Raw genomic sequence first — 14151 nt, 5'->3', positions numbered from 1 at the left:
ACCTACCCCACAGTGCCCACCATACCCACCACACAGTGCCCACCCCACCCACCACACAGTGTCCACCCCACTCTCCACACAGTGCCCACCCCACTCTCCACACAGTGCCCACCCCACTCTCCACACAGTGCCCACCCCACTCTCCACACAGTGCCCACCCCACCTACCACACAGTGCCACCCCAGTGCCCACCCCACTCTCCACACAGTGTCCACCCCACTCTCCACACAGTGCCCACCCCACTCTCCACACAGTGCCCACCCCACCTACCACACAGTGCCCACCCCACCTACCACACAGTGTCCACCCCCAGCTAACACATGGTTAGTGAGAATCTCACGGAAAGGATATGCAAACTCACAGGAAAGTGTAAAAAGAGAAGCAGGCTGCATAAGGCTCAGAAGTAAAGGAGCTTGCAGCCAAGGCAGATACCCTGACCTTGATCTCTAGGACCTACATGGTAGAAGGAAATAACCAACTCCATCAAGTTGTTCTCTGACCTATGTCCTCTGACCTACACACACACACACACACACACACACACACACACACACACACACCCTAAAATGTACAAATTTTAGAAAGTATTTCCCAGAATACTGACAAAAGGGCCAATTTCTTTAAATATTACTCCATGATACCTTCTGAATGTCCCACAGGGCACTGTTCTTACACTCTGAGAAGTTGTTGGAGCTTAGGGAGGTTAAGTGACTTGCAGGGGCTCACACAGCTGGGCCAGGGTTCACCTTGGGCCTGTGTGTTAAACACGAGGTTCTTCAGAGTCATACTCTCCACAATAGGACCATTCCCTCGTTTCCTGCTCTTTCATCAGCATCCTCAAGGATCCAAAAAGCAAGAGCCTTTGTTTTCTCACACAAAGTTGCTATGGAGACACTGTGTGCATCCATCTCTAGAGACCCACAAAGCAGCAGGAGCCATGAGCCTCAGGATTTAAAAAAAGAAAAAAAGAAAGTGTCCTTCCAGAATGCTGAGTACAGCTACAGTCGTATTCTCACCATGAATCTCCCACAGATCATGTGTATCACACCCTGGCAGTGGGGCCATCCAGTGTGGGGGTGGCGGGACACTGGGGCACCCACTCTGGCTCATTCCTTTCTGCGACTTTGGACAAGCCCTTTCTTCTCCTCACCTGACTTCAGTTTACCCCTCTATAAAGTGGAGATGGGGACAGCAGTCCCCCATTGGGTTTTTGGTATGTGTAGACCTCATCAGTAGCAGGCAGTGTTCCTGAGAGAAATCTTGTCGATGGAAAAATCAGGCGGAGTGGAACACAGCAGGGGGTGGTGAAGTCTGTGGCAAAATGAAGCACAGCCAAAGGGAAGGCAAAGAGACTCATAGTACCACATACAAATGGAAACCCAGGCAGGGTTCATTATTTTGAACAAAAGCCAAACACTCAAGTCTTTTCTAAAAAAGTCTTCAAATATGTAAAAAAAAAAAAAAAAAAAAAAAAAAAAAAAAAAAAACGTGGATGGCTAAGTATTTCTCCCCATGGCATCCAACCCCTGCTTCTTAGAAAGCATAAGGATTCACTCAGGGGAAACTTCCCCTATTTAAAAAAAAAAAAAAAAAAAGCCATCCCTCCAGAGGCAGAACATGGCAGCTGGGTCACATCACTCCTGACCAAACTGTGAAAGCCAGAAAGGCACCTGGGGACTTAAGTCAGGGAGAGTCGGTTCAATAAAGGGCAGACAACACACTGAAGCCCGTTACGTCTGTCTCCCCCAACATTTTATCTTCCTGACGCTCTCAATTAATCAGAAGTGTCAGCCCTTCACTTAGGTCCCCTGGCTGGGGTGGCTAATTGAATGTTAATTAATGAGGACTTTAAGAGCACAAGATGGAATCCCAGCTCAGGGAAGGATGGCAGTTACAAAGGTCCTCTTTCAGCCACCTCAGTCCGTCCCCACTTTTTATAAATGAGGGAACTGAGGCAGAGTGATCCAGTCCCTTGGCTCTGAGCCCAAGGCTCCTTGCAAGACCCCGGGGTTGCTCCCTGAGACACAATCTTATAAACCTTCAACATCAGTGTTGGCCTAAGGAGTCTGGTCTCCAGAGCCAGGGACTCAGAAGTGGCTGCTGAAGCAGGAGGGGTGACCTCTGCATGTATGTGCTATCCTTGAGCTCTGGCATCCTCTCTCATAGGGAGTAGGGGGTGTAGAGTGTCCTGTCAGGCTGACAAGCTCCTGGCCAACCAGCAAAGTCAGGACGAGGAACGCCTCCTGACTGATGAAAGCTCTCGCTGCTGAGTTCTTCCATCATTTGTAGCCCATGCACTGCCTTGGAAAAGTGGATAAACCCGGTCCAAACTCCAGTCCCCCAGCCTGTTGCATGCTAAAACCGCCTTCTGTTTATGCAAAAGAAAACTTGGAGAAGTGATTGCAAAGCAAAGGAAGAAATGGGAGGCGAGGCTCCACAGCCTTAGTCCTTTCCCTTCCCTCGACTTTGACCTTCCTCTGTGCAAACAAGAAATCCCTTCCCGCTTCTAAGGCAGGGATGTCCCACCTATACTCAAGGCCCTAAAACATCACAACACCTGTGCTCCCTTCCGTGCAGTTGACTCTGGAAGCAAACCTGCTGAGTGTACTTCTCCCCACCTAGTGTCATGGTGTTAAATCTTGATGTGGCCCTCAGGATCCCCTCTGCTTCCTGCCACCCTCCTTCCTAGGACATTAAACAAATATGACACCAATCTGAGTCTTCTAAGCACTTTCATTTTAAAAGCTCTCAAGGAGCTCTTCCTTCCCCCTCCACCGGCCTGCCTCCTACAGAGGTGAGTGTACCCTCTGCTCCTGCCTTATTCCTGCTCAAGGTCCCCATCACCCTGGATCTCTCTGGGCCTGCACCCCCAAAGAGTGGACCCGCCCAGACAGGGAGCATCTCCCTGAGTCTGGAAACACCTCACTCTTCTTTCCCCATCTGCCAGCCGGACCTCTACTGAGAGCGGACCTGCCCAGACAAGGAGGATCTCCCTGAGTCTGGAAACACTTCACACTTCCTTCCCCCCTCTGCCGGCCCAACCTCTACTGAGTGAGGAGACGACCAGGAGAGGCAAGACATCCAAAGCTGCAGACATTGAAGTCTTGGCCCGAACACACCACTGGGTGACAAGAGGAGATAGAGAGACCCCACTGGCACCCACAGGAAGAAGACATGGGAAGAACACAGAATAAGAACACACTCAACAACAGAAAGACCAATATGACACTACCAGAATCTAGGGACTCCACACCAGAAAGTTCTGAAAAGTCCAGTGCAGAGGATGAAGAAGTGATGGACCTTAAAAATTATCTTAGGAAGATAATAGAGATCTTTTAAAGAGGAAACAATCCCTTAAAGAAATAGAAGAAAACACAAGCAAAAAATTACATGAAATGGAGGAAAAGGCAAACCAAAAAATTCAAGAAATAATCAAATCTCTTAAAGAATCTAAAGAAAGCCAAGAAAAAACAACCAAACAAGTGAAAGAAGCACTTAAAACAGTTCAAGGCATGAAAGATGAAACAGAAACAATAAAGAAAACACAGAATGAGGGGATGCAGGAAATAGAAAGGCTGGATAAACTATCAGGAACTAAAGATGTGAGTATAACCAATGGAATTCAAGAGATGGAAGAGAGAATCTCAGTTGTTGAAGACTCGCTAGAGGATATACAGTCATCGACCAAAGAAAATCTCAAATCCAACAAATCCCTAACACAAAATATCCAGGAAATATGGGACACTGTGAAAAGGCCAAACATGAGAATAATAGGTATAGAACAAGGTGAAGAAATACAGCTCAAAGGTACAGAAAACATATTCAACAAAATCATAGAAGAAAACTTCCCCAGCCTACGGAAGGATATGCCTATGAAAGTACAAGAAGCTTACAGAACACCAAACATACTGGACCACAAAAAGAAGTCCCCTCGATACATAATAATCAAAACACCATACCTACAGAATAAAGAGAAAATATTAAGAGCAGGAAAGGAAAAAGGCCAAGTACCATATAAAGGCAGACCTATCAGAATCACACCTGACTTCTCAATGGAAACTTTGAAAGCCAGAAGGTCCTGGATAGATATCCTACAAACACTAAGGGAGCATGGATGTCAACCCAGACTACTGTACCCACCAAAGCTTTCAATCACTATAGATGGAGAAAACAAGATACTCCATGACAAAACCAGACTTAATACGTTTCCCAAATCCAGCACTACAGAAAGTTCTGGAAGGAAAACTCCAACCCAAGGAAGATAACTACACTCACAAAAACATAGACAATAGATAATCCAACTTTACCAAACACGAAAAGAAACAGCCAGGCAAATCTACACAAAATGACACCACCAACAATAAATCCAAAACAAACAAGAACCAACAATCAATGGACATTAATATCCCTCAATGTCAATGGCCTTAACCTGCATTTAAAAAGATACAGGCTAACAGAATGGATATGAAGACAGAACCAATCCTTCTACTGCATACAAGAAACACACCTCAACTTCAAAGACAGACGTTACCTCAGAGTAAAGGGTTGGGAAAAGATTTTCCAATCAAATGGACCCAAGAAACAAGCTGGTGTAGCAATCCTAATATCTAACAAATTTAGACTTCAAACTAAAATCAATCAAAAGAGATGAAGAAGGGCATTTCATACTCATCACAGGAAAAGTCCATCAAGATGAAGTCTCAATCCTGAACATCTATGCCCCAAATACAAAGGCACCCACACTTGTAAAAGAAACATTACTAAAGCTCAATCCACACATAAAACCCCACACACTTATAGTAAGAGACTTCAACACCCCCCTTTCACCACTAGACAGGACCACCAGACAGAAAAGTAACAAAGAAACAAAGGATTTAACAGAAGTTATGACCCAACTGGGTTTAACAGATATCTATAGAACATTCCATCCAAACACAAAAGAATATACCTTCTTCTCAGCGCCACATGGAACCTTCTCTAAAATTGACCACATACTTGGCAACATAGCAAACCTCCACAGATACAAAAATTGAAATACCCCCATGTATCTTATCAGATCACCATGCTTTAAAGTTAGAAGTATAGAACAAGGTGAAGAAATACAAATACAAATACAAATACAAATACAAATACAAATACAAAAAGAAATACAGCAATACAAATTGCAGAAAACCTACAAACTCGTGGAAATTGAATAACACCCAATTGCACCATTCCTGGGTTGAGGAAGAAATGAAAAGAGAAATTAAAGACTTCCTGGAATTTAATGAGAATGTAGACACAATATACTCAAACTTATGGGACACTCTGAAAGCAGCGCTAAGAGGACACTTCATAGTACTAAGTGCCCACTTGAAAAAACTGGAGAATAGTCACACTAGAGAATTGACAGAATAACTGAAAGCTTTAGAGCAAAAAGAAGCAAACTCATCACGGAGGAGTAGACGGCAGGAAATAATCAAACGAGGGCTGAAATTAATAAAGTAGAAACTAGGAAACCATTACAAAGAATCAATGAAACAAAGAGTTGGTTCTTTGAGAAGATCAACAAGATAGACAAACCTCTATCCAAACTAACCAAAAGGCAGAGAGAGAGTATGCTAATTAAGAAAATCAGAAATGAAAAGGGGGGGTGTAACAACAGACACTGAGGAAATCCAGAGAATCATCAGGTCATACTTTGAAAACCTGTACTCCACAAAATTTGAAAATCTAAAGGAAATAGGCAATATTCTGAATAGATATTACTTACCAAAATTAAACCAAGAACAGATAAGCTGTTTAAATCGACCTATAACCCCTAATGAAATAGTAGCAGTCATCAAAAGCCTCCCAACCAAAACAAAAGCCCAGGACCAGATGGTTTCACTGCAGAATTCTACCAGAAATTCAAACAAGAGCTAATATCAGTACTCCTCAAAATTTTCCACACAATAGAAGCAGAAGGGACATTACCAAACTCTTTTTATGAGGCTGCAATCACCTTGCTACCTAAGCCACACAAAGATACAACTAAAAAAGAGAACTACAGAACAATATCCCTCATGAACATCGATGCAAAAATACTTAACAAAATATTGGTGAATCAAATCCAAGAACACATCAGAGAAATCATCCACTATGATCAAGTAGGCTTCATCCCAGGGATGCAAGGATGGTTCAACATACGAAAATCCATCAATGTAATCCACCATGTAAACAAACTGAAAAAGAAAAACCACATGATCATCTCACTAGATGCTGAAAAAGCCTTTGACAAAATCCAACATCCCTTCATGATAAAGATCTTGGAGAGAACAGGAATAACAGGAACATATCTAAACATGATAAAAGCAATATACACCAAACCAACAGCCAACATCAAACTAAATGGAGAGAAACTCAAAGTGATTCCTCTAAAAGCAGGAACAAGACAAGGCTGTCCACTCTCTCCATATCTCTTCAATATTGTACCTAAAATTCTAGCTAGAGCAATAAGACAAGAAAAGCAGGTCAAGGGGATACAAATTGGAAAGGAAGAAGTCAAACTTTCACTATTTGCAGGCAATATGATAGTCTACATAAGTGACTCAAAAAACTCTACCAGAGAACACTTACAGCTGATAAACACCTTCAGCAAAGTAGCAGAATACACGATTAACTCAGAAAAATTAGTAGCCCTACTATATACAGATGATAAATGAAATGAAAAACAAATCAGACAAACATCACCCTTCACAATATCCACAAACAACATAAAATATCTTGGGGTAACGTTAACCAAAAAAGTGAAAGACCTGTACAGTAAGAATTTTGAGTCTTTAAAGAAAGAAATTAAAGAAGATACCCGAAAATGGAAAGATCTCCCATGCTCTTGGATAGGTAGAGTCAACATAGTAAAAATGGCAATCTTGTCAAAAGCAATCTACAGATTCAATGCAATCCCCATCAAAATGCCAACACAGTTCTTCACAGACCTTGAAAGAACAATACTCAACTTTATATGGAAAAACACAAACCCAGAATAGCCAAAACAACTCCCTACAATAAAGGATCTTCTAGAGGCATCACTATCCCTAACTTCAAGCTCTATTATAGAGCCATAGTCCTGAAAACAGCTTGGTATTGGCACAAAAAGTAGACAGACCAATGGAATAGAGTTGAAAACCCTGATATTAACCCACACATGTATGAACACCTGATTTTTTACAAAGAAGCTAAATTTATACAATGGAAAAAAGAAAGCATCTTCAACAAATGGTGCTGGCACAGCTGGATTCGGACATGCAGACGATTGCAGATAGATCTGTATCTATCACCATGCACAAAACTTAAGTCCAAATGGATCAAAGATCTCAACATAAATCCAGCCACACTGAATCTTCTAGAAGAGAAAGTGGGAGATACCTTTGAATGACTTAGTACAGGAGACAGCTTCCTGAACATTACACCAGTAGCACAGACATTGAGATCTATAATTTATAAATGGGACCTCCTGAAACTGAGAAGCTTCTATAAGGTAAAGGATACAGTCAGTAAGACAAAACGACAGCCCACATAATGGGAAAAGATCTTCACCGATCCCACATCTGACAGAGGGCTGATTTCCAAAATATATAAGGAGCTCAAGAAGCTAGCCACCAAAACACCAATCAATGAAATTAAAAAGTGGGGTGCAGAACTAAATAGAGAATTCTCAACAGAGGAATCTGAAATGGCCGAAAGACTCTTAAGAAAGTGCTCAAAATCCTTGGCCATCAGGGAAATGCAACTCAAAACAACTCTGAGATACCATCTTACACCAGCCAGAATGGCTAAAATAAAAAAAAAAAACACCAATGACAATCTATGCTGGAAAGGATGTGGAGAAAAGGAACACTCCTCCATTGCTGGTGGGAGTGCAAACTTATAAGACCACTTTGGAAATCAGTATGGCGGTTGCTCAGAAAAGTGGGAATCAGTCTACCTCAAGATCCAGACATTCCTCTCTTGGGTATATACCCAAATAATGCACAAGGACATATGTTCAACCATGTTGATAGCAGCGTTGTTTGTAATAGCCAGAACCTGGAAGCAACCTAGATGCCCCTCAACTGAAGAATGGATAGAGAAAATGTGGTACATTTACACAATGGAGTACTACTCAGCTGAAAAAAAAGCAATGGAATCTTGAAATTCACAGGTAATGGATGGAACTAGAAGAAACCATCCTGAGTGAGGTAACCCAGTCACAAAAAAGACAAACATGGTATGTACTCACTCATATATGAATTTTAGACAAAGAACAAAGGATTACCAGCCTACAATCCTCTTCACCAAAGAAACTAGAAAACAATAAGGACTCTAAGAGAAAAATGCATGGACCCGGAGAATGGGAAGGGCCAGGATCTCCTGAGCTAATTGGGAGCATAAGGAGAGGGAAGAGGGAGCTGGCAGAATGAGAGGAGGAGGAGAGGAGGGGTGAGCAGGAAATGAGGAGCAGAAATGTTGAGTTGGGGGAAGAATAGAGGAGAGCAGGATGAAAGATACTATAACAGAGGGAGCCATTATAGGTCCAAGGAGAGATCTGGCACTAGGGAGATTTCCAGAGATCTACAAGGATGGCACCAACTGACAATCTAGGCAATAGTATAGAGAATACCCTAAATGCCCTTCCCCTATAATGAGATTGATGACTACTTTATATGCCATCCTAGAGCCCTCATCCAGTGGCTGATGGAAGCAGAGGCAGACACATACATCTAAACACTGAACTGAATTCTGGAACCCAGTTGCAGAGAGGGAGGAGTGAAGAGCAAAGAGGTTGGGACCAGGCTGGTGAAACAGCTGGCCTGACCTGAACAAGGGGGAGCTCATGGACCCCAGACTGCTGTCTGGGAGGCCAGCACGGGAGGGATCCAGACCCTCGAACATGGATGTCAATGAAGAGGCCTCGGCACTCTATGGGGCCCCTGGTAGTGGATCAGTATTTTTCCCAGGTGTAAGAAGGGACTCTGAGAGCCCATCCCATGTGAAGGGACGCCCTCTCAACCCAAACACATGGGGGAGGCCTAGGCCCAGACCAGGATGATGTGGTGGACTTTGGGGAGCTCCCTGTCAAGGGCCCTACCTTCCCTGAGTAGTGGAGGGGGTATGGGGTGGGGTCAGGTGGGGAGTCGGGGGAAGGGTTGGGGTGAGGGGAGGGAGAAGGAGAAGGAATTGACATGTGAAGCAAGCTTGTTTCTAATTTGAACTAATAAAATAATAATAAATAATATGTAAATATACATGTAAAATGTCATCAGGAAACCCTTTTGTTTTTGTATAACTAATATCTACTGAAAAATAAAAAAGTTTTTTTATGCAGTAAAAAAAAAATTAAAAACACCATAAAAATGATTGCTATTAACAACAACAACAAAAAAGCTCTCAAGGAAAATTATTTCTGGGGCTAGGGAGATGGCATGGTAAGTAAGCAGGCATGCCACACAAGAGAAACGACCTGAGTTCTAATCCCCACCACTTACGTTAAAAGCCAAGCATGGCAATGTGTGCTTTTAGCCCCAGCACTGTGGGGAGAGTGGTGAAGACAGGAGGATCACTGGGACTTGCTGGCTGCCAGCCTAACTCCAGGATCAGTGAGAGGCCCTGTCTCAAGGGAATAAGATGGGAGAATGATAGAACAGAATTAATGCTGTCTTCCTCTTCCCTCTTCTTGCACTAACAGACATACACACTCACACACACACACACACACACACACACACACACACACACACACACACACACACACACACACACAATTTAAAATATAATCATCAGCATTTGAGCTCTTTTACATCTCTGCAGTCATCATGGCATTTTCGGTGGCACTTCCAGTGACACCCAGAGAAACAAATGTCTTCTGATGATCTTGGTTGGTGATGAATGGTCCCTTCAGGTCCAACATGTGTCCATGGTGTTTACAAGGACCCAGGAGGAATTGAGTGTCCTTTGACCCTCCACCTTGACCTCAGCAGAGATTAGAAATAACACTTCCCTTTCCCTTCCGTTCTTCTTTCTTTGCTTCCTCCCTCCTTCCTTCCCCTTCCCTCCTCCTCACTCCCCCTTCCCCTTCTCTCCTTCCCACCTCCAGCTCCCTTTTTTTATCCATCCTTTCTGACATCCCTCTTTTCTCTCTTTTTCCTTCAGACCAAGAAACTCAAAGCCCCTGCTATTCGCACAGCCAGCCGCAAACCCAGCCGGCGAGGCTCCACTCTCAGTCTGACTCGAACCAGTGGGGGTTCTTCTCCCCAGAGCAGTATGATTTCTGTGAACCCTGGCTCTGACGAACCCCCAAGTGTGGCCACTGGCAGCAAAGACATTGAAGACAATGAGTCATGGTCAACTAAGCCAGATGAAGAAACTCTCCATATCCGTAAGTCCCGCAAGATCCCATCACTGTCTATCTTTATATCTGTAGTCTCTGAGCCTCTTCCTGCCCTTCTTCCAGCCCCTCTCAACAGAGACACAGAGGTCAAAGGTCTCCGTCACCTGTTTTGTTCAATGTCTTTGGGTCCTTTCCTTGACAGTCCCTCCCCCAAAAGGCTGAAAAATATCCCCTGTAAGTTGTGACACTCTGAGCCACTCCTCTATAGGGACACAGCCACGATCACCATTTACCTTCATAACACTTTAAAATATATTTTTATTTATGTCATTTTTCTATAGAATTTTATCCTTTTCCACATTTTATGAATATAGAAAATATGATCAAGATATTTCTGCCTTATTTCCCCACATTCTTCAAATTCAGTACCTGATTTTTACACAGATTTGTAGATGTGTCATTATTTTGCTTGATTTGGCTATTTTTGTGTGTGAGAGAGACACACATTCATATAACCCAGGATGTCCTGTGGCTCACAATCCTCCTGCCTGAATTCTGGATTAAAGGTGTATGTGTGCAACCATACCCAGCTAAAGGCACCACTCATTTTAACTATGCATTAAATGTACAAGTCAACAGTTTTATGAGGTTAACAGAGCACCTACCTGTGCCTCCACTGTCACAATCTGACACATTGTCACAATGTTTCCATCAACCCATCAGAAGACATGCCCATCCATTTTCCCTGTCCCTCCCCAGTCTGCACCTGAAGGGCCATGAATCTTGCCTACACAGAGGTGTGTGTGTGTGTGTGTGTTTTATCTGTCACCTTCAGTAACTCACAATGCAACGTAGACTCCCTGGGAGTCTACTGAAAGCTATGGGTCATCATCTAAGAAAGAAATCAAAACCATGACTACCATCCAAGGGTAATGGAGACCTCTGACCTCAGGAAGAGAAACTTGCAGCTGGATTCCACAAACCTGCACTGAACAAGTATAATAAATTCAGACGTGTAATGGGGCCTGGGTGAGTAGAAGGACCATCCTGCAAACACAAGGACCTGGGTTCAAATCCCCAGCACCACACAAAAGCCAGATGCACAGCTCAATTGTCTGTAATCCCATCATCACTACAGAGAGGCAGAAGGCCAAGGCAAGACTCCCTGGGAGCTGATGGGTCAGCTAGCCTCATATACACGGTAGGAAAATGACAAGGAGATCCTGTCTAAACCGGTGGAAGGTGAAGTCAGACATCTGAGCCAGGGCTGGCCTGGAAAGAACTGGTGCTGTTTAGATTCAAGGAGGTCGGAGTGGATCTAGGGTCCAGAGAGTGCCTGGCTTATCAGAGCCAAAAATGTGCAAGACTCCAGAGGTGCAGGCAGGAGCAAGGACCTGTCAGCTCAAGGAGGACTGAGAGCTCTCACAGCTACTCCCAGGACCCAGAGGGAGCCAGAGAGTGATTCCTCTGAATTTCTGGACCTTTCTTCTTTCAATGTTTGTGTGTTGAGCACCCAGGATGTGGAAGGAACATGGTGGTAGTGCATTTAAGAAGGAAAACAGGAAGGTGGTAAATGAGGAAGCTATGAGTAGCAAGATGAAAATAAGGTCAAAGTAAAGGGAGGACAATGACAGTAAATGATGATTCAGAGAGGGAGCCCAATCTTCCCATCAGATTGGAGTGGTGATGGTTCATCTAGGATGGTCCACAGAGGCCTCTCTCATCTCTGACCATTGAGCTGAGACTTGAAGAGATGGGGCTGAGATAGTCAAAACTTGACAGCTTTCTAACAGTCTCTCTACTCCTTGCTCCACCCCCACTTGTTGACTTTTCTCCATGTTGATGCAGGGGGAACATTCTAAGTTAAATGCTGGATACAGTGACCCCACCAGCACCAGTTCAGCATTTTCCCAGTGATGCCCATGGCCTCTAGACATCTTCTTGCTCAGGATGCTTATACCTGGCTTAGCATTGCTGCTTCACATTTTTAGCAGACCAACCTCAACCTCACCAGTAGATTTTCTGCTGTTCAAAGCACCATCCTAAATGACATCTTTATCCCCCGACACCTGGGGCTGGTAGGTGCTGCCTTGATCTTCAAGCCCCAATTCAATGCATCTCCCCCACCCCCGATGCTCCCTGGGAAGCCTCTCTCTTTTCAAATCTCTTGGTACTTTGTATCAGTTCTTATTGAGAACTTAATTTTAGTCTAATGTTTTCATCTCGTGGTATCAAAGAGGTTCTTTTTTGGTTGATGCAGAGGCCTGAAAACTGACTTAAAAGATCAAAGTGTCCATTTTCCTATAGATTAAGAAGACCAAGCAAGGATGGGTAGAATGACTTTCAAAGGAGTCATCACACATCTGCTTTATCCTGTCCTTCTAATTGGCCAACCTCAATCTCACTGGCTAATAATTGGAAGCAGAAGGAAGTAGACAGGGTAGAAAAGCACCCTCATCCAGTGTGTATAAGCAACCTTCTCAGCAGCTCCACATCACACTTCTAAAATCCCATCGTCAGGCGGGCAAATGGATAAGCAGGTGAAGGTTTGTCTAGAACTCAGTCATAGGGCTACACCCAACTGCATGCAAAAGATGCTGAAAAATTATCTGGAAAATGTTCCCCTTCTAGACGGAAAAAGAACAAAAGTCCCTAAGACTAAATCATGAAGAGGAAGGGAGATCAGACTCCCACAGGCCTGGGTGCATTGTTTCGTACCTTCAGCCTGATGCACACTAGATGTACATGGATTGCTGAGAAATGTTTCCACCAGGGATCTGTCTCTGGCAGGGGGAGCCCTTCTTCAACTGATCCACTCTTTCCTTTCATTAACCCGTCACCCACATCCTGTTCCTCACAGCCTTGACAAAAGCTGACTTGTTTCCCAGCCTTAAAAACTACCTGAAATTGACGTTGGGCCCACTGGCTGTCCCAGGACAGCTCAACATCGCTGATATTTTCCAACTATATAGAAAATGTAAGATTACATCTCTAATGAAAAGGGGTAGAGGTGTAGTTTAGTTGGTAGAGTGCTTGCCAATCATGCATGAAACCCTGGACAGTTGCCAAGTGACAACCTTGCCCAGTGACAACCTTGCCCAGTGACAACCTTGCCCAGTGAGGACTCAGCACCTTGGACAGCTACTGGCTTCTGGAGAATACATATCCCAGTGGTTGTTGTGTGTCAAGCAGGTCCCTGATTGCAGTGGGAAAGAGGGGGGATCGGACAAGCAAATATGTGACCTTGTAAAACACTGCTGCTCACTTAGAGCTCTTGTCTTCTGTGAAACATAAAGCTCACTCTGTGTTTCATTTTCTAACTTTTAGGTGTGTTAGCTTCCTAGGGCTACACAATAATATCTTGCCTCGACATAGTGGGCACCTGACTTCCAAAACCATGGTGTCTGTGACTTGTGACACCTTCCCTTTTCCAGCCTTCTAGATGGTGCATGCTGAGAAGGTTTGACATTCCTCTGCTCATAGACACACACACCACTCATGTCTGCCTCTGTCACCACATGGCCATGCTCTCCTCCGATGTGTCCACCGCCTGTTACAAGGACACCAGTCATACTAGACTAAGAGCCCATCATACTACACTACAGTGTAATCTCATCTTTACTCATTGCAATTACCATATCTGCTTCCAATTAACATCACATTCTGAAGAGTTGGAGATTAGGAGACAAGAGTCAACTCATGGTGTCCAAGCCTCAAGAAGTATTCAAGTAGTAAATGGAACAGAACATATAAAGTAGGAAAATCAAGGTTGCTTTCATCACTTTCTGTCACTAAGACACCGGGAGGAAGTATTTGAGGGAGGC

The 14151-nt window shown here is 43.9% G+C and overlaps 1 protein-coding gene across 1 annotated transcript in view; it reads left to right on the top strand.

Annotated features, from left to right (window-relative positions):
• The window catches only part of Ccdc60 (coiled-coil domain containing 60), a 145247-nt gene that overhangs the window by 115587 nt on the left and 15509 nt on the right, over window positions 1-14151 (top strand). Inside the window, exon 7 of the mRNA XM_035444174.1 lies at window positions 10150-10375. Within this exon, the coding sequence (XP_035300065.1) occupies window positions 10150-10375 (226 nt within the window). The remainder of the gene's footprint in view (window positions 1-10149; window positions 10376-14151) is intronic.

Source organism: Cricetulus griseus, chromosome 4 (assembly GCF_003668045.3).
Source record: "Cricetulus griseus strain 17A/GY chromosome 4, alternate assembly CriGri-PICRH-1.0, whole genome shotgun sequence".
NCBI classification, from domain to species: domain Eukaryota; kingdom Metazoa; phylum Chordata; class Mammalia; order Rodentia; family Cricetidae; genus Cricetulus; species Cricetulus griseus.
This window is presented reverse-complemented; position numbering and strand designations above follow the sequence as displayed.